The 20,871-nt window shown below is 35.8% G+C and overlaps 1 protein-coding gene across 13 annotated transcripts in view; it reads left to right on the forward strand.

Annotated features, from left to right (window-relative positions):
- The window catches only part of NCOR1 (nuclear receptor corepressor 1), a 156,360-nt gene that overhangs the window by 97,166 nt on the left and 38,323 nt on the right, over nucleotides 1-20,871 (forward strand). For 8 of the 13 annotated variants that reach the window (XM_058559592.1, XM_058559591.1, XM_058559602.1 and 5 more), the window contains 5 exons: nucleotides 4,380-4,932; nucleotides 7,251-7,380; nucleotides 9,749-9,944; nucleotides 15,352-15,525; nucleotides 16,293-16,453. In XM_058559592.1, coding sequence (XP_058415575.1) covers nucleotides 4,380-4,932; nucleotides 7,251-7,380; nucleotides 9,749-9,944; nucleotides 15,352-15,525; nucleotides 16,293-16,453 — 1,214 coding nt within the window. Of the gene's footprint in view, nucleotides 1-4,379; nucleotides 4,933-7,250; nucleotides 7,381-9,748; nucleotides 9,953-15,351; nucleotides 15,526-16,292; nucleotides 16,454-20,871 lie in introns of those variants that run through there. The other 5 variants (XM_058559600.1, XM_058559601.1, XM_058559599.1 and 2 more) reach the window with 4 other exon arrangements.

Consider the following 20,871-nt stretch of genomic DNA (forward strand, 5'->3'; position numbering starts at 1 on the left):
TTAAGACCTTACTATATGTGAGGTACTGTTCTGAGTTTTTGTTTGTCTGTCTTTTGTTTTGCTTTTTATTTTTGAGACTTGAACTCTCATTTGAACTCCAGGCTCATATCTCTAACTGCATACTTAGCATTTCCATTTGGATGCTTAAGGGCCATTGCAGACTTAACATCCAAAGCAAACTTTTGTTTACCTACCACCACAACCTAATTTTCCCTCCAGTCTTTCCCTGGGTCAGTAAGTGATACTTTTGTAATTCTCTCTCCTACCCCACATGTGGTCCATCAGCAAATGTTATCAACTTTTCTTTCAATGCGCTATCTAGAATCTCCTCACGTCTCCCTACCTCCATTGCTGCTACCCTGGTTCTGAGCCACTGTCATCTCTATTACAGTTGCCTCTTGATTGGTCTGCCTGCTGCTATTTGTTCTATTATATTTTTTTTCCCTCCACGCAACAGCCAGAGTGAACCTTATAAAATATAAAACAGATCATGTTTCTCCTCTACTCTAAATTCTGTGATAGTTTCATATCTTATTCAGAATAAAAGCCCGAAGCCTTACTGTGACTCATGAAGCACTATAGGTACTGACGCTTATATCTCTGTCACCTTTTTGCCAACCACTTTTCTGCTTGCTCACTCTGTTCTTTTTGTTGTTGTTGTTGTTGTTAACTGAGATATAATTGACATATAACATTGTATTGGTTTCAGATGAACAACGTAATATTTGTGTATTTTGCAAAATGGTCACCACAATAAGTCTAGTTAACATCCTACATCACACACAGTTACACTTTTTTGTCTTGTGATGAGAATATTTAAGATCTACTCTTTAGCAGCTTTCAATTATGCAATACAGTATTATTAATCATAGTCACCATGCTGTACGTTACATCCCCAGGACTTACTTATTTTATAACTGGATTGTTGTACCTTTTGACCTCTTTCACTCGTTTGGCCCACTTGCCACCTCCTACCTCTAGCAACCACCAGTCTGTTCTCTGTATCTCTGTGTTTGGTTTTTTGTTGTTGTTTTAGATTCCACATATAACTGAGATCATATAGTATTTGTCCTTCTCTGTCTGACTTATTTCTCTTAGCATAATGTCCCCAGGGTCTATCCATGTTGTTGCAAATGGCAAGATTTCCTTCTTTTTTTATGACTGAATAATACTTCATTTTTTGTATATATTCATTTTTTATACACACATCCCTCCCTACACACACATACATCCCACAGTTTCCATATCCATTCATCCATCGGTGGACACTTAGGTTGCTTCTGTGTCTTGACTATTGTAAATAATGCTGCAATGAATATGGGGTTGCACATATCTTTTCCAGGTAGTGTTTTTGTTTCCTTCGGATAAATACCCAGAAGTAGAATTGCTGGGTCGTATGGTAGTTCTATTTATAATTTTTTGAGGAACCTCCATCCTATTTTCCATAATGGCTGTACCACTTTACATTCCCAGCAACAGTGCACAAGGGTTCCCTTTTCTCCACATTCTCTTCAACACTTATTTCCTGTCTTTTTGATAATAGCCATTCTAACAGGTGTGAGGTGATTGCTCACTCCGTTCTAACCACACTGTCCTCTTTGCTATTCCCCAGCAAAGCAACCCCACTGCAGGGGCTTTTGCACTGGCTGATCCCTCTACCTGGAGTCCTCTTCCCCAAGATGTGCCCGTGGCTCATTCTCTCATTTCCTTCAGGCCTCTGTGCAAACATCACCTTACCTCCATAATACCCCCTACTCACGGGTTCTCCAGTTTTGTTATTTATTTGCTGCACTTATTACCACCTGTTAAATCCTGTATTTATTGTTCATTGTGTATTTCACACTAGAATGTCAGCTCCTTTAGAGCGTGGTTTTTTTATTATGTCACCAGTACCTCAACCAACCCCCCTCACAGTAGGCCTTTAGTATATATTTGAATGAATGAAAGAATGAATTTGTAGACTTTTAAAATATTATGTTATGCATTAAAAATATTTTTCCCATATGGTCATTTAAGTTTTTATTTTATTGTTTTCTATGTAAATGATATATTTATAGCTTCAGAGTTTCCTATTTTGCTTAAGATATTTCTGCATACCTCTTGAGGTTATACATATCTTGTCCTAAATTATCTTCTAAAAGTTTTAAAATCTTTATTCCATTTGAAATCATTTTTCTATGTAGTGTAAGATAGGGTCCACGTTTTTCTTCCAAAGAGCCAACTCTGAGAGAGCTAGTTTATTAAATAAATCATCCTTTACCCAATGATTTAAAATATCACCTTTTATAGTTATTAATTTCCCATGTACTTTAGGATCTATTCCTAGACATTATCTTCTCTACCACTTATTGATTTTGTCTATCACTGTGGCATTTCCAAAGATGTTGTAATACATTGGCTTTACAGTAACTTTAAATATCTGGAGAGATAAATCTCTCTCACTCTAGTACTTTTCATAATTTTCTTGGATTTTCTCAGGGACTTATTCTTTCATATAAACTGCAAATTGGTTTATCCTTTAAGAAATTTTTCTTATAAACCATTGGGATTCTCATTGAAGGTGCATATATTAATTTTAGGGAGATTTAAATTTTTATGTTGTCTCATAGTCTATTTTAAGAAAATAATCTAAAAACTTAATGCTGCAGTGAACATCTTTGTATGCTATTTATAACAGTGCCAAATTGGAAGTAGCCCAAGGATCCAGTAATAGAGGAAAAGTGAAGTAAATTTAAGACATCTTCACAACCATTCAGTCACTTTACACTTCAGCACATATTTGAGTCTACTGTGTACAGGCGCATTGCTTGTCACTAGGACTTACATGATAAGCAAAATATATGCTGCCTGCCCTTACGGTGTTCACAGCCTAGTGGAAGCAACAGCCAGGAATCAAATAATTATGAATAAATGTAAAGTTGTAACTGTAAGCAGTACATGTGCTATAAGAGCCATAGTAGCAAAATTTAACTTTGTTAAGGAAACGAGAGAGAGTTTTTTTAAGCATGTGATATTTGATCTAATATCCAAAGGAAAAGTAGGTAAAAGAGCCTTTCAGTAAGAGTGAATGGCGTGTATGAAGTCTGTGGTAGAAGACGCATGGGGCATTCACAAAACTGAAAGAAGGCCAGTGATGATGGAATACAGAGAGAATACAGGGTGCAAGGTAAAGCTGGAAGGGCTGGCAGGGGTCCACCAGCCTGGGCCTTGTAACAAGGCCATACTCAGAATTTTGGAACTTTATCCTAAGAGTTATGAAGTTCCTTGAAATGGGTTAAGAGGGAGGAAAGGACTGGTGGGGTGAGGGGAAGGAGAGAGTGTGAGTGAGTTTGGTAAGATTTGACTTGTAAAAAGCTCACTCTGGCATTGTTATAGAGAATGGTGTGAGATGAAAGGTGAGAAGAGTCGTTCTGGGACTAGAGTGGCAGGTGTGAAGTTGAACAGAAGTGGATGGATTCAAGGGGTATTTTTAGAGAGAAAATCTATGAGGCTTGCCTAGGCAGGATATGGGGATAAATGAGAGGAGGATTTAAAAGATGACTCCTGGGTTTCTGCTTTGTTTACTTGGATAGTAAATGCTAGAAAAGAACCTGATTTGGGAGTGTTGAGTACAAGTCTAGTGTTGTACATATTGAATTTGTGATTCCTTTGAGATATCTAGGTCAAGATATCAAAGCATTAAAAGTATATTGGTAAAATGATACAAACATTATAGGGAAAGACCAGTGTTACAACATCAAATTAAAAATCTATATAATGTTATTCTAGAACTTTGCTGTCCAATGTGGTGTCACTAGACACATGTGGCTGTTGAGCTCTTGAAATGTGACTAGTCCAAATTGAGATATGCTAAAAATGTAAAATATAACCACCTTTTAAAGACTTAGTACCAAAAAAAGTAAAATATCTTAAAGTTAATTTTACCTATCTCTTTTTACTTTTTTAATATGACCACAGAAAAATTAAAATTTCAGATGTAACTTGCATTATGTTCCTATTGAACAGTACTGTTCTAGGGTGTCAGCTCTCCTGGGTAAAAAGAAAAGCATAGAAACAGGCTGGTAGAAATAAACCAGAATGTTACCATTTATGGGAATGGTTTTTGTTTTTCCATCTTTCTTCTTTTTTTAAATTTCGTATAAATTATTTTTAGACATTAAAAGCTTTTATGCTTTCAATTTCAGAAGGCCAAGATATTTTGGTCTTTTTCTTTCAGACTCTATAGAAAATTTGAGCTTTCCTAATGTCTATGATACTTCAATGAGGTCATCAAAGGATTATAATTCATCCTAAACAACTGCTTTCAAGCATGGCTTCTGTCACCACCTGAATCTGAAATGTTAATTATCAGATTTTTATGCTGTATCATTATCTTTAAGGTGCTGAAAATAGTTCTGATACAGAAAGTGCTCCTTCTCCTTCACCAGTTGAAGCTGTCAAGCCCAGCGAAGATAGCACTGAAAATGCGACTTCTCGAGGAAACACTGAACCTGTGGCTGAGCTCGAGTCTACCACTGATACTGCACCCAGTGCATCTCCCTCCTCAGCAGTTCCAAGTACAAAAGCAGCTGAAAATGAAAGTGTGGAGAGCCAGGCGAATGACAGCATCACTGTTGAGACAGCAGAGCCAATGGATGTCGAACATCAGGAGCACAGTGGTGAAGTGACTTCTGTTCTTGATCTCCCCACAACTACCAAAGCAGATTCTGTAGATGTTGAAATGAGGGTACCAGAAAACAATTCATCTAAAGTTGAAGGTGATACCAAAGAAAGAGACCTGGAGGGAGCCAGTGAGAAGACAGAGCCTAGAGATGAAGATTTGGTGGTGGCTCAGCAAATAAATGCCCAAAGGCCTGAGCCCCAGTCGGACAATGATTCCAGTGCCACCTGCAGTGCCGATGAAGATGTGGATGGAGAGCCGGAGAGGCAGAGGTGAGACTTTTTCCTTAAATATTATTCTATTCTTTGCTCTCTTGGTTGCTGAGTCAATCACAGAATGGTGCTGGCTACAGAAATTACTCCTGTATAATATTGGGAAGTTAAAGGTAGTCTGTATGCTTTTAATATTGGGTTGTGGTGCTGTTCATCTGTTAAATAACCAAGGACAATTGTGTAATCATTGTTCTTTAACGAAAAAGATTATAATTTTTTTCTGTATCAGTTGTTACGTACATTCTATATAATAGCAGAAAGGGGGATTTAAAGTTGTGAACTAAACCACAGATGACTGCTGTTCTGGTGATGGAAGCAGTATGATGCGGTGGTGAAGGTCGAGGCAAGAGGCCTCGGCTCTAGCTTTATTTGATCTAAGACCAAACGGCCCCAAAGCAAGGCCTACTGTACCTGTGTATTAGGTGTAAGAAAATGCTGAGAGGAGAAACACGTTAAGTGTTCTGAAAATATTTTAGAAAGCATAATTTAAATACAAGTTAATAGTAATTGTAATCACTTTTTTATATCAGTTAAAATTTTAGATTATTTATTTTTGTAATTTAAAATATTAGGTATAATACAAATTAATTTACAAGTACTTTTAGTCATTAAATTAATAATATAAAATGTATTATATCTTTATGGTTTTTATAAAAATTACAGTAAAAAGATATACATTTTATAGGAATAGATACTACTTTATTTAATATATTTAATTTCCTGGGTGTTTCCTTTTCCTTGAAAGAAATGGAATCACCTAGAATCACAGTAGAATGTTGGATTGGTGCAAATTCTAGAAATGAATTAGACGAAAACGTCATTTCATCAGAAACCCAGTTCAACCCTGTCTTGTCGTCCTGTCCGTGTCCCACCCCACTCCCCGACCCGGACCTTTTTTAATAAGAAAGAGGCAAGTAAGCCACTCAGCAGACAGCTGAATTCTGTTCAAGGCTCAGCTTTCATGGTGTGCCTGGTGTCACTGTGCTTTCAGTCCATGTCCAGTGGGTTTTATGTCTTACCTACTCTAGGATGAGATTTGATACTAGACTGACAATATCAAACATTATAGTGATGGTTTCTCCAAAGAGATTTTTATATAGTAAATACTAGAATTTTCATCAACAAGAATTGAAATAAAATAGAAGTCCTACTCAACCATTGGTTTTCCAGAAAATTCAACCATTCAGCACTCTTTTCCCCTCATCTCACAATAATGTAGATTTTAATTGTCTCAGACTTTTACTGGAGTAAACATAAATGGATTCAAGCTGTGTAGTTCCTTTTTAAGCATTCTTTAATGAAACGTCTCATCTAAAATAAGGGTTATCTGTGTTTTACACTGTTGGTTTTGATAACTATATTTATAAATGAAGGAAAAATCAGGATGACAGTAATCTTGAAGGAGGAGCATCCTAAGAGATGATCATGACAGTAGTCTTGAAACTCAGAAATTGCTTATAAATATATGGTGGTCTCTGAATAACACTCTAAAGTCTACATCACTTACAAACTATCAAAATAACACAATTTTCTGCATATTTAATATCATCTTTATTCTTTATGTAAAATGTAAATTATTTTCTTTTATACATTCTAATTTTCTTATTAATTTATACCTTTTAAAATGTTCATCTTCCCCCAGTAACTGACCACATTGGGAAGTATGATCAAGCCCATAAGGTATGGCACTAGTGTATAATTTTGTCCCTTCATACACTGGGTGTCCTAAACTCAAGTATAGGTACTGAAAACGAGTGAAGCAGTTGGAGTGTAAGATGGCAGAGACTATGGTGAATGTCGGAGCAGTTGCCCATTTGAAAAGGCAGCTGCTATAAGTTCAGCATGTTGTTGCTATGTGGGAATGCTGGTTCTGTGTTGTCATTTCTTTCCATTTTTCATGAGAAACTGGGAGTCTGGAATTTTGGGTGAAATTCTCAATTTTAAAATGGTGGTGGTTTATTCAAATGTTTTAAAGTATACTTTGTGATCCTAGCAAAACATCCTGTAACAGGTAAGTAGTTTGTAATCTATGTTAGTGGTAAATTAGGACCTACCATTTTATAATGGCATTTGCTCAGACTGTTTCGTTGTTTAAATGCTGATGATTAAATTCAGGTAAATTTCAACCCATAAATAAGTATTAGTTTTCTTTACCTGGAAAATTAGCACTATAGATTCCCTTTTCCTTACTGTTCAAGTATCTTGTAAGGTTAATGTGATACATGTGTGTATGTACATATTAACTCAGAAGGAATTATGGTGATTGTCTAAGTCTTAAATAAATATGTATTAATTTATTTTTTTATTGCCAATTGCAGAATGTTTCCTATGGACTCAAAGCCTTCATTGTTAAACCCCACTGGATCTATACTGGTCTCATCCCCAATAAAACCAAATCCACTGGACCTGCCACAGCTTCAGCATCGAGCTGCTGTTATCCCACCAATGGTAAGTTTTCAATGTGAGTAAGAAAAGTAAAGTTGAAAAACAAAGACCTTTAGAGACATTTCTTCTCTTCTTTACTCAGTACTTGATTTTTTAAAAAATTGTGGTAAAAAACACATAAAATTTACCATCTTAACTGTTTTTAAGTATATAGATTTTAATTGTCAGTAGTGTTAAGTATATTCACGTTGTTGTGAAATAGATCTCCAGAACTTTTTTCGTCTTGCAAAACTGAAACTCTGTACCCATTAAACAATAACTCCCCTTTTCCTCCTCCCCCCAGCCCCTGGTAACCACCATTCTACTTTCTGTTTCTGTGAATTTGGCTATTTTAGATACCTCATGTAAGTGGAATCATATGATATTTGTCTTTTTGTATGGCTTATTTCACTTGACATGATGTCCTCAAGGTTCATTCATGTTGTGGCACATCAGAATCTCCTTCTTTTTTAGGCCTGATAATGTCCCATTGTATGTTTTTACCACATTTTGTTTATCCATTCATCTGTCAGATGTATTGATTTTTTGAATGGATTCATTGTAATGGTTGATCGAAATGGTTATTTCCAATTAAGGAAAAAAAACCAAAAGGGATATAATGCTCTAGCCATAAATATTAGTAAGTTCTGTTTTTGTTTTGTTTGTTTTGCCATAAGACAGTGGTAGAATAAATAATTACTAGGCTTTGAATATTTAGAATGAATTATAGCGATTATGGCTAACTTCAGTATACAATTCCAAATCTAGTTTTATTTACATTTTACCTTAATAATCTCTACAAGTCTGACTCCCTTTTGATATTGAATTCTAATCTTGAATATTTCTCTTTTACTTAGTTATGTTCTAGCTCTCTATTTCAGAGGATAAAAATTTGTTTTCTGTCTCATGATAAATGGTAAAAGTTAAAGGTGTGCTTATGATAGGCTCAAAAAAAATAATTAAATATTTGTTCATTCATTGATTTATTCAAATGAACATTTATTCAGTATCTGCCCAGTTCAAGACAACATTTTTAATGCTGTATGGAATATTTATATATCACAATCTCTGACTTAAAAAACTTTAGAGATTGGACTTGATAATAAGACAGAAAAAATCATAATAAAAATTAAAATGGATTAAAATGCAGTGCTCTATTAGGTTAAAAAAACACTATGGGCGTTTTAGAGAAAGGAGAGCTTTCTTCTTGATGAGAAACTCTTATTTCTTGATGAGAAAGTCTTATTTAAAACTCCACATAGGAAATAATATTTTGGTTGGACCAAAACAGTTCATTTGATTTATAGCAAAAGGAAAAAAAGCCATGTTTACATATACAGCAAAGCACAAAGGCAAGAAAATTATGGTGTATATTTAGGATTCAGTGAAAAATCCTACTTACAGTAGTGGAAAAAAAATATGAAAGTCTTGAGGTAATAGGTTCTAAAAAAGTCAGATCTCTACTCTTCCCAGAACTGCTTTTGTATTCATGAAGTAAAGGAATGGACTGTGTTAGGAGCTATTTATTTAGTATTGGACAAAGCAGCTTGGGTTCTTTCCTTCTTGAAGTGGGGGAGAGAGAAAATAAACAAACAAATAAAATAAACATATAATTGCAAATTGTGGTAAGTCCTATGTACTATGAAAGAAATGAACAGGCTGCAATAAAAAGGAAAATGGGGAGGGAGTTACAATATTTTATTGGATGGTTGGGGATGGCCTGTCTGAAAAAATAGCATTTTATTTCTGTCCTAAAGAGAGTTGGTATGTTCGTGAATTGGTTGTGGGAGGTGAGGATCTTGATTAGTCAAGAATGACTGCCAGGTTTCTGGCTTAGGCTGCTGAGGTTCTGTTTTCTAAGACAGAGTTCACTGAAGGAGAAGCATTGAGTTTAGAAAATGAAAAGTTCAGTTTTGAATATAAGTTTCTAGGTGCTTTGAGATGTCCAAGTGGGGTCGTTAGGTAGGCAATTTTATGAGTGTGGAACTTGGAGTATATGTCTTAGAAATAGAAATTTCTGAGTCATGAACGTATAGATGACATTTAAATCCACAGAAGTGGATGTGATTACCTGGTGAGAGGACATAGGGAGGAGGGGTATGACCCAGGGTTGAGCCACCAGGAGTTTGACCATCATAAATTAGAAGCAGACAGAAGTATTTTAATTTCTGATTTTGATTTCTCTTATCACAACTTTTGTGATTTATATTGTGTTTAGTTCTGAAAGTAACTGTTTAACATTTTGAGCATTATACTTAAAGATTACTTTGATTAAAAAAATGATAAAATCACTTCAACCAGTAATGTTACAGAAATAAGCATTACTTGCAACAGATGGTAATTATTATTATGTTGGTCATTGGCATATTTAGATTTTTTTTTCTTCCTTTAGGTGTCCTGCACCCCATGTAATATACCAATTGGAACCCCAGTGAGTGGCTATGCTCTTTACCAGCGACACATTAAAGCAATGCATGAGTCAGCACTCCTGGAAGAACAGCGGCAGAGGCAAGAACAGATAGATTTGGAATGCAGAAGTTCTGCAAGTCCATGTGGCACCTCCAAGAGTCCAAACAGAGAATGGGAAGGTAGGTAGAGCTATCACCGCAGAGAACTTTTCTGAAGGCAAACAAAGCTATACTCAAAAGTAGTGTCCTTTGTAATTTATCAACAGGTCAGTTGATTTATTACACTTGTCCCTAACAGATAAAATTTCTTTAAATTGACTTCAGTTAAACTATTAAGGAATGTTAGTATGATTGACTGCTAAAGGGTGGCAGTAACATTTTTAGTAGAGTTCTGAAAATGTGAGTTTTCTGATACTCATCTTTATGCTGGAAGACTATAAAAGCCGTGCCTTATGCTCCATTCGTATGAGTTTTCAGAGTGAGAACTGTTATCCTGTCCTCCAAGAAAATCACCTATAACAGGGTAATATTCTGATTCTGTGATAAGATGGACAACAACTTTGTGTAGTGTATACTGCCAATCAGACCCTGACTCAACCCTCACCTCAGCATTTACCAGTTGTGTGGCCCATGGGCAAGTCACTTAACCTTTCTGTGCTTTAGTTTTCTCAGCTGTAAAGTGCAAATTATCTATCTAGTTATATATTTGTCTCTATCTCTACCTTGCTGAGATTACAACCCATAAGAAAGAATGAACATTCAATATTGTTTTATAACACATGGCTCAGCATTATTTTATATATAATATAATATAATGTCTAATATATTAGTACATACTAATTAGGATTTAGTATATATGTAGTGTAATAGATACCATGAAGGTTCTATTATCATTGTTATGTCACTGTTGTTATTTCAGGTGACAGATTTGAGTTGTGCATGTTCCTTTTAGTTGGTGCATGATACACTTAGTTTCTTTTAGAAAAAGAAGAAAGGGAATGATTTCCAAATTTTAATAAATTCTTCTGGCATGATTAGAAAATGGCACATGTGTTCTGATTGATAGTTAACTTATGGACTATATGCTATGATATGCTAAGGATGTAAGAATATTAAAGTCTTCTGTGATTATGGTTTAGATTTTTGGAATGATTCTGAAGGCTCTTTGTAGTACCTTATGTAGATAAGCAGGAGCTCTTTATAGAATGCCATGCATTTCAAGGGCTATTTAATATAAAACAGGAACTGTGGTACTTAACTGATGCTGCTGACTCCCCTTCCCAGTCACACCATTAATGAGTCGTTAGTTACATGACACACAACCTCTTATGTCAGAGTTTTACATATAAGATTGTTAGTGTTTTAAATATAAATCTTATGCTAGTAAAAATGTGAACCAGAGTGATAATACCCATCAACACTGGGTATATAATAGGTGCTAAATAAATATTTCTTGAATGAAGGTAGAAACATTGGTAACTTTTGGGCTTTTGTATATTGTGTCTAGAGAATCCTTAATCCCTAACTCAGTAATGGACACGATATCTACTTAGTAATTACATGTTGAAGGAATGAATTAAATGAACTACAGACTATAAACAGACTTAGCAGAAGTGCTTGTCTTTTGAGCATTCCAATTATGAGAAAATCTATCATTATGAGAATGATAAATTATAAAATAATTTAAAAGTCTATTGATCTATTCCTTACAAAATGATGCAGAATAGATTTTGTGAGGAAAAATTAAAACCTAGAAAAAATGACATTCAAATGGTATTTGCTGAACTCATGCTACAGCTTGATATTATTCAGTTAGTAATATCTGGATCATTCTAATATGTGTATCATAGTTATTTGAGGACCTAACTTCTTTCTTGTTTTCCCTGAGGAAGATTCACCCTGAGCTAGCATCTGTTGCGAATCTTCATTTTTTTGTATGTGAGCCCCCACCACAGCATGGCCACTGGCAGACGAGTGGTGTAGGTCCATCCCCGGGAACCAAACCCGGGCTCCTGAAGTGAATCGTGCCAAACTTAACCACTAGGCCGCTGCGGCTGCCGGGGCTGGCCCCCTCAATATCTTTTCTTGATCTACTTTACAAAATGAGTTGTGTTTGGGAGCTGGGGAGACTGAACCAGGCTAGAGCCCCAAATTCTGAGACTCCAAACTCAACTGCATTTCTCTATGGTCAATCACATTAATCCGTGTGGTTTAAGTCTGAGTGGTATCCTGATTTTTATTGGTAATGCAATTGTCTTAAAACCAAACTGTAATTATATTTTTGATTAATATGACACCAAGATATTTATTAATATGACACCAATTTGGTTCAAGGTGACTCTCTATGGACTGGGATGGTTGATTACATTTTATCCCAAGGTTAAGTTTTGTTTTAGCTAATCTACCTAGTATGTTCATCCAGTAATTTATTTAACAAGTGCCTAGACTCTCTCCTAAATTTATAGCTATCCTGTAGTTCAGTGTAAAGGATAATCTCCCAAATAACATTTATATATTTACACTTAAACTGCTTGTATGTAGAATGTTTGATACAAATGTTTTCAGTGCAACATCATAGAATAGTTTATAGACTGTTAAATATAGTGAGAATGAAGATTTAGATATAAACCATCACCAAACTAGTATAGTCCACCTGAATTAGGACCATGGTTTTGACTTTTCCCTTCATGGTTTCATTTAGAAAGTAATAGGCAGCACCTGTTGTCCAGCTGTTTGCTTCTCATTTTTTCTTTTTCTTTCTTTTTGTTTTTTGGTAAGAAAGATTAGCCCTGAGCTAACATCCAATGCCAATCCTCCTCTTTTTGCCGAGGAAGATTGGCCCTGGGCTAACATCCGTGCCCATCTTCCTCTACTTTATATGGGACGCCGCTACAGCATGGCTTGACAAGCGGTGCATGCCCGGGATCCAAATCTGCGAACCCTGGGCCACCGAAGCGGAGCATGCGCACTTAACTGCTGCGCCACCGGGCCGGCCCCGCCTCATTTTTTCTTAATGTCAATGGTACAAATAATTATTGTAGATGTACCCTTTTAAAGTGGCTTAAAGCCTTTCCATCTGTAGAAATGCTTGAAAAAAACCTTAGAGAAGAATTATTTTCACTTTCCAGTAACGTTTACACAAGTTGACCCCTGCTTTAGTTTGAAGCCTTTTTCCTACAGTACAGGAACTCAAACTTAAACATGTAGAGATAGAGTAAGAACTGAACTTCTAATGCAGGTTTAACAAAATCTATTCAATAGAAATAAGAGTTAATGCTTCTATGCAACTGAATCTGGTTTGTTTATTTTGTTGTTGTTTATTTCTTTATTTTTTCAGCTCTGAGTACATGATGATTGAAATAGCTGTATTTAGAACAATCTAAATTTCTGTCTTTTCTTTTTCTTTAACACTACTATGACAAAGTGAACTTTTCCACATAATTATAAACTTACTGGAAGTGGTAAAACAATCAGATACTGAATTTATAATACACTATCATGTTAAATTCTCTAGAAAGGAAGAAGTGATGTTCTTTCGAAGTTGGTTTTTTCCATAAATTTGCACAGTATTAGGACTTAATAATTTTTAACTCGTTATATTAATATTTCAAAGACGGAAAGAGTACCATCATCTTGATGGATACCCCAGAGGCATCTGAAATTCAACACCCTGTGCTTCAGGGAAACGTTGTTGCACTGTGGTTTAGAGCTCAGGGTCAGGAATTACACTGCTTTTGAAGAACCCCTGGTAGTATGACCTTGGTTGGGCAATTTGGTGCGATTCTTCTGAGTCTCAGTTTCCTTATCTATAAAATGGTGTTAATAATCTCATTGGTCATGAGGACTAACTGAGATAATTTATGTAGTTCACAGTGCTCTGAACATAGTACATACTGCATATTAGCTGATATTACTATAATTATTTCTGGTTTTTAAGAATATCTTAGTAAACCAAAGAACATTTTATGCCGTGTGCTAATGAATCTCTATTTGAAACCAATTACAAACTTTCCACTTAATAGACCTTCCCTTTGGATAGAAACTATCCAGATGTCCACTATTACTTACTATAGTGCAGTGAGGAAAAAAGGAACCAAAAGAAATGTTTAACAATTTGAAGAGAGAAACAAATTATTATTCACAGGATAAGATTATCTGCCTAGAAAGCCTAAAAGAATCAACTGAAAAGTTATTAGAGCTAAAAGGAAAGTTCATTAAGTTTAAGGAAAAAATTTATGTACAGAAATCCACATCTTTTCTATATATCTATAGTAATCAGTTATATATATATACACCCATATATATGAAAAAGATGGTTTTCTTAGCAACAAAATACCTATGAATAATTTTTGACAAGGAATGCATAAGTCCTATATGAAAAAATCTAGGTTCCTCAATTAGAAAACTCATTATTATAAAATGTCAACTCTCTTGTATTCATAAATTTAATGCAAGTCCAGTGAAAATTCCAGTGATACTTTGTTTGGGGAGGAAGTACTCAAAATGATCTTACATAAATGTATAAGACTAGGTAAGCAAAAGAATAATAAAATGAATGGGAATTTGTTCTGGCAGATGTTAAAATGCCACAAATCTAAGTGGTTTGGGTTACAGATGATTTTCGCTTTCTTCTTTGAGCTTTTCTGATTTTCCAAAATTATGTCGATTTTGTTTTAAAAAGGAAAAAATTATATACTATATATAAAATTATATATATATATATTTTTTTTAAGATTTTATTTATTTATTTATTTTCCCCCCAAAGCCCCAGTAGATAGTTGTATGTCATAGCTGCACATCCTTCTAGTTGCTGTATGTGGGACGCAGCCTCAGCATGGCCAGAGAATCGGTGCATCGGTGCGCGCCCGGGATCCGAACCCGGGCCGCCAGCAGCGGAGCACGCGCACTTAACCGCTAAGCCACGGGGCCGGCCCTATATTTTTAAGTCTTAGTATGACCCTGCATATCTGATATGCCCTTTAAATGCTTAAAGTTTTTTTATACTTTATGTGGAGGTAAATTAAGTGGAATAATTTTCATTAGCATTATTGCAGTAAAATTCATAGTTTTCTAAGCTTGTGTAGGTTATTTGGAGTAGTTCAATCTGTGTCTTTTGAAAGTCTTCTTCTATTTCTTAATCACATTTACTTCTGTGAATATTTAACAGTGGGCTTCAACAGTCTAATTTTAAGAGTTGAAATCCTCAGAGATCTGACCTCTAATTCAGGCCAGACTTCAATTCACAGAATGGCTGGATAATATGATGTTCGCCTGGTGTGATCTTTATTGTATGTGAAAACCCTTGATTCTCCTAATGAGAGGAAAGAGAAGTTCTTTTTCCTTTAAAGGGAAAAAATACTGATTGAATTTTTGAGGATTTTATTAGGTCCTAGTGATGGTGCATACACAGAAGATTTAGATTTATAGGATTTCTTAACCTCTCTCTGGGTACTCCTTGCTAGAAATTTTAGACCTTGATATTAGTGTATAGTTGGATCTGCCCTTGGATGGTGTGGGCTTGGTCCTTTCACACTTACTATTTTAATTTGGGGTTCTTCCCTTATTTTGATAACTTTAACTTTCATAGGAAAATCAGTCGCCTATATGCCTTATGCTGAGGTCAAACGTGCTCTAGAACAGGAAGCACAGATGCACAGTACCGCAGCAAGGTCAGCATCACCGTGTAGGCTCTCTCCGAGAGAAGTCAGTAAAGCCGCTCCACAGCCTGATATGCGTGCAGCCCGCTATAGTGTCCCGCCAGGTAAATATTGTTCCTCCGTGCAGTGGCTGCTGGCCATCCACCTACGGATGTTAGACGTGGGTGCTTTAATCTCGTGAGAACTGCTCTTCCAGGACATGGCCTTGCTATTTCAAAATTACTTGCTTATTTCTCTGCATTCCATTATCAGTTGTATTCAGTTGAGATTCACTGGGCCACTGGGAGATTTGTGATCACACATGTATGCTGTGGCATTGGCTGGCTTTTCTTTTAAGAGTACATGTACTTTGTAAAAATCATGAGATTCCGCCCCCGCTCCAGAAATTCAAGTGCTTGTGAGAGCCAGAATCAGTAAATGTTTCTCAAATTATGCAAGGTGCAAAGAGGACATATAACTGGTTGTCCATCATGTCTGTATATTCTCCAAAATTGTGATACCAGCTATTCCTAAGTAGCACCCTTTTTTCTCACCTTCTTTGTGAGGTCCAAAGAATGATGGAGGGAGAAAAAAAATTATTAAAGATTGCCATCTGCATATGCTAAGCAGAAATAGTTTGAAATGAACATCAGCTTGAAAACTCTGGTTTGACAGGGAGTTGAATATTTCAACCTCACAAGTAACATTTGTGAACTTAGTATGTGTACAGGTTTATTTCAAGTGAAAGAGAAATTTAAAATAGACGTGTTCACCCTCAGCTTCATCTTGCACTTATAATTTGTGATTTAAAAATTCAGGAATGACTGAGGTAGGTAGAATGTTGCAAACTAGAAAATTGACTTTTAAATCATTTTTCTCTTCCTTTTAAAAGTCCTTCAGCCTGCTCCACATCAAGTGATAACTAATCTCCCTGAAGGGGTTCGGCTTCCTACAACTCGACCCACTAGGCCACCTCCTCCTCTCATCCCATCGTCAAAAACCACAGTGGCTTCAGAAAAACCATCTTTTATATTGGGAGGCTCCATCTCACAGGTAAAATGGCTTCTCTTCCCAGTAGATTTCCTGTTGGATGTTGCTTTCATAAAAATTTTCCCTCCTTCTCATAATAATTTGTCAGAGTCCTAATAAATAAAAACCTGTCTATGTATGAAGAGACAATGACCAGAAAATGCAGCAATCACTGTACTCCATTACACACACAGGAAGTTTGTGTGAGTTATGTGCTCAGATTGAGTGCCCATGGCACACTGTCTGGTTTAACTTATGAAAGGGGCACATGTGCCCTGAAGTTTAGTGTAGTGTAAATGAAAATGGAGTGTTTCCAAATACTAGTGTATTTGTTGACTAACTATTGTAAAGGCTCTAAATATTAAATTGTAGATGATTGGTAAGCCTTAGTTTATTCTGACTTTGACTTTGGCCATTATATCTCTTTTTTTTCCTGGTGCTTTATTTGTTTTTTTAATATGGTCTGATCTTAACAGTTCGGTTTTTTCTAATGTGCACAACCAGTGACCACATCCCTGTCGGGTTATAGAACATTTCCATCACTTTAGAGTGTTTTCTCATGCCCCTTCCCAGGCAGGCTCCTCTTCCACTGCCTGAAGCAACCACTGTTCTGCTTTCTATTGTCATAGATTAGTTTTGCCTTTTCTAGAACTTCATATAAATGGAATCATACAATGGTGCACTCTTCTGTGTCTATCTTCTTTAACTTTAGCATAGTGGTTTTAGGGATTTGTCCAAGTTTTTGTGTATCTGTAGCTTCTTCCTTTTTATTGCTGAATAATATTCCATTGTATGAACATACCAGTTTGTTTATCCATTTTCTTGTTGATGAAAACCTGAGCTGTTTCTAGCTTTTGGCTACTATGAATAAAGCTGATATGAACATTCTTGTACTGGAGCTCTTTGTAGACATATGTTTTCATTTCTCTTGTATAATTCCCTGAGAGTGGAATTTCTGGGTATATGTGTGTTTTACTTTATAATTTTCCAGAGCAGCTCTACAGTTTTACATTGCTGCCAGCAATGTATGAGCCTTCGGGTTTCTCCATTTATTGTTGTCAGTCTTTTTTATTTTAGTCATACTGGTGGGTGTATGATATTTCATTGTGGTTTTATCTTGCATCTCCCTGACAATAAATGATGTTGAGCCCTTTTTCATATACTTATTGGCCATTTGTACATCTGATTGTGAAGTGACTGTTTAAGTCTTATTATCCATTTTTATTGGGTCTTTTGTTATTAGATTGTAGAAGTTCTTTATATATTACGGATGAAAGTTCTCTGTTAGATATGTGTATTAAAATATTTTCTCTGTTTGTGGCTTGTGTGTTTTATTTTGTTACTGTTGTTTTGATGAGCAGAAGTTTTAAATTTTGATGAAGTCCATATATAAATTTTTTTTTCTCTTTTCCTTTAAGAAGTCTTTGCCTGCTCCAAGGTTGTGAAGATATTCTCCTATGTTTTCTTCTGCAAGTGTTATAGTTTTTGCTTTTACATTTAGGTCTATGATCCATGTCAAATTAATTTTCGTGTACAGTGTGTGGTCCAGATCAGCATTCATTTATCTGGATAATTTGTAGTTCCAGTAACATTCATTGAAAAGTCTTTCTCCCATTTTATTGCTTTAGTGCATTTGTCAAAAGTGATTTGACTATATATTTGGGTCTGTTTCTGGACTCCCTGTTCTGTTCCATTGATCTACCTGCCCATCCTTTTATTAGCACCGCGGTCTTGATTGCTGTAGCTTTATAGTAAGTCTTGAAATCATGTAGTATAAGTCCTGTAGTGCTTTTATTTTTCAAGATTGTTTTCACTCTTCTATATCTTTTGCATTTCCATATAAATTACAATCAGTTTGTTAACGTCTACAAAAAATTCTGCTGGGATTTTGGTTGGGATTGCATTAAATCTGTAGATTAATTTGGGATAGGAGTGACGATCTTAAACATATTGCATCTTCTAATCCATGAACATGTTTATCTTTCCATTTATTTATTTCTCTCAGCAGTGTTTTGTAGAGGTTTTGTTAGATTTATTTTCAGTTAATTGGATTATTTTTAATGTAGTTTATGTTTTTATAAATGATATTATTTTTTAAAATTTCATTTTCCAGTTCTTGCTAGTATATAGAAAAACAGTTGATTTTTTTTATCTTGACTTCGTCTCCTGCTACATTCACTTATTGCGTCTAGTAGGGTTTTTTGTTTTGTTTTTGGGTTTTGGGGGTAGATTTCTTAGCCTTTCTCTGTATGCATGTTATATGCAAATAAAGACGATTTTACTTCTTTCCAAACTTTATGCCTTTTCTTTTTCTTCTTTTATTGAACTGGCTAAGGTAGAACTTTTAGTACAATGTTTAATAGAAGTCGTGAAGAGGATATGCTTTCCTTGTTGCCCATCTTAGGAGGGAGGCATTCAGTATTTCACTGGTGGGTATGTTAACTATAGACTTTTCATAGGTGCCCTTCATCAGATTGAAGATGTTTCCGTATATTCTTAGTTTGCTGAGAGTTTTTATTTTTTTTCCTCTAGTTCTTGTACTTTTCAACTTCAGAATTTTTTATATGGTTCTTTTTTATGATTTCTTTCTCTTTGTTGTTATTCTCTATTTGGTGAGATGTCATTTTCATACTTTCCTTTAATTCTTCAGACAAGGTTCCCTATAGTTCATATTTATAATAGCTGATTTAAAGTCTTCTTCCAGCAAGTCTAAAGCCCAGGGACAGTTTTTATTCACTGCTCTTTTTTTTTCCTGTGAATGGGTCATACTTTCTTGTTTCTTTGTATGTGTTGTAATTTTTGTTTTGGACATTTTGCCTAATTTAATATGGTCACTCTGGAAATCAGATTCTGCCCTCCTCTTCCTAGGGTTTGTTGTTGTTGCTGTTTGTTTTTGTTTTTGTTTATTTGCTTAGTGACTTTTCTAAACTAATTCTGTAAAGTCTATATTCCTGTGTCATGTGTGGCCACTGAAATCTGTTTAATCAACCTAGTGGTCAGCTAATGACTAGACAAAGATTTCAATGCTTAGAATGAATAAGTTTCCCAGTCTTTACTGAGGGGCTCTCTGTGTGTTGGGGTATGCCTTCACCATTCAGCCAGGCAGCTGACAACTCCACCTTAGTCTTTACTTCCGTTACTGTCACAGAGCCTTAAGGTCAGCCAGAGGTGAGAACTTAACAGCCTTCTCATATCTTTCCTAGGCACATGTACAGCCTTACACATGCACGTGGCCTTCTGGATTCTTAGGAAATATGTTGGAGCTTTTCAAACCCCCTATGAACATCTCATTTCTTAGCTTTTTCTGTTGAGGTTTTTCGTTAGCTTTTTTGCCCCAGCTGTTATCTACTGCCTCAGGCAGTAGAGAAGTTAATCAGTTGACTCTAATTGTTTTTGACAAGCGTGCACCTCCTTCCCCAGCACATTCAGGTCCACTAAAGACAGCCTTGCAAGTGGATCTCCCAGAGAACCACTAGACAAGCCAAATAATGACAGTTATCTGGAAATACGGCTTTTAAGTCATTCGAACCCTGTTCTTTCTCCTGTGGTGGCTTCTAGGCTTTTGGTTTTCACCGCGAGTGAGAGCTGTTGATTTTCAAGGCTACCACAGAGCTTGGGGGTGTGGGGGAGTATATGGGAGTGGCCGTAGAGCAAGCTCAGATGCCGTAAAGCTCACTGTTCTTACCTAGATTCTGCTATTTTTCTTGAATAAAAGCTCCCAGATTTATGTAAGCCTTTGATTAATTCCAGAGTTCTTAAAAGGTTGATTCTTAGAATTTTTGCTTGTTTTCTGGTTGCCTTTATGGAGGAGAGTTTTTGGAAGTCCTTACTATGGCATTTTCACTGAAGTCACTATCGCATAGCATTTAAGAGGAATAAACACTGTTAATAATAATAGCTTACATTCTGAGTATACTGTTAAGTGCTTTATTTATGTAATTTGTGACTAATAAATACTATCTACATGAATTTATGGTAATTTCAGAAGGCGTATCTTGCTCCCTTTATTTATTTATTTATTTTTTTGAGGAAAATCATCCCTGAGCTAACATCCATGCTAATCCTCCTCTTTTTGCTGAGGAAGACCGGCTCTGAGCTAACATCTATTGCCAATCCTCCTCCTTTTTTTTCCCCAAAGCCCCAGTAGATAGTTGTATGTCATAGTTGCACATCCTTCTAGTTGCTGTATGTGGGATGCGGCCTCAGCATGGCCGGACAAGCGGTGCATTGGTGCGCGCCTGGAATTCGAACCCAGGCTGCCAGTAGCGGAGCGTGTGCACTTAACCACTAAGCCATGGGCCTGGCCCTCTTGCTCCCTTTAAAATTTTTTTAATTTAAGCAGTCTGTGACAAGGATTTTCTTGCTTTACAAATACCTATTCTTAATTTTGGGTTTTAGGGTATAAAATTTTTTTGTGTGTGTGAGGAAGATTAGCTTTGAGC

Source organism: Diceros bicornis, chromosome 18, assembly GCF_020826845.1.
Source record: "Diceros bicornis minor isolate mBicDic1 chromosome 18, mDicBic1.mat.cur, whole genome shotgun sequence".
Taxonomy (NCBI): domain Eukaryota; kingdom Metazoa; phylum Chordata; class Mammalia; order Perissodactyla; family Rhinocerotidae; genus Diceros; species Diceros bicornis.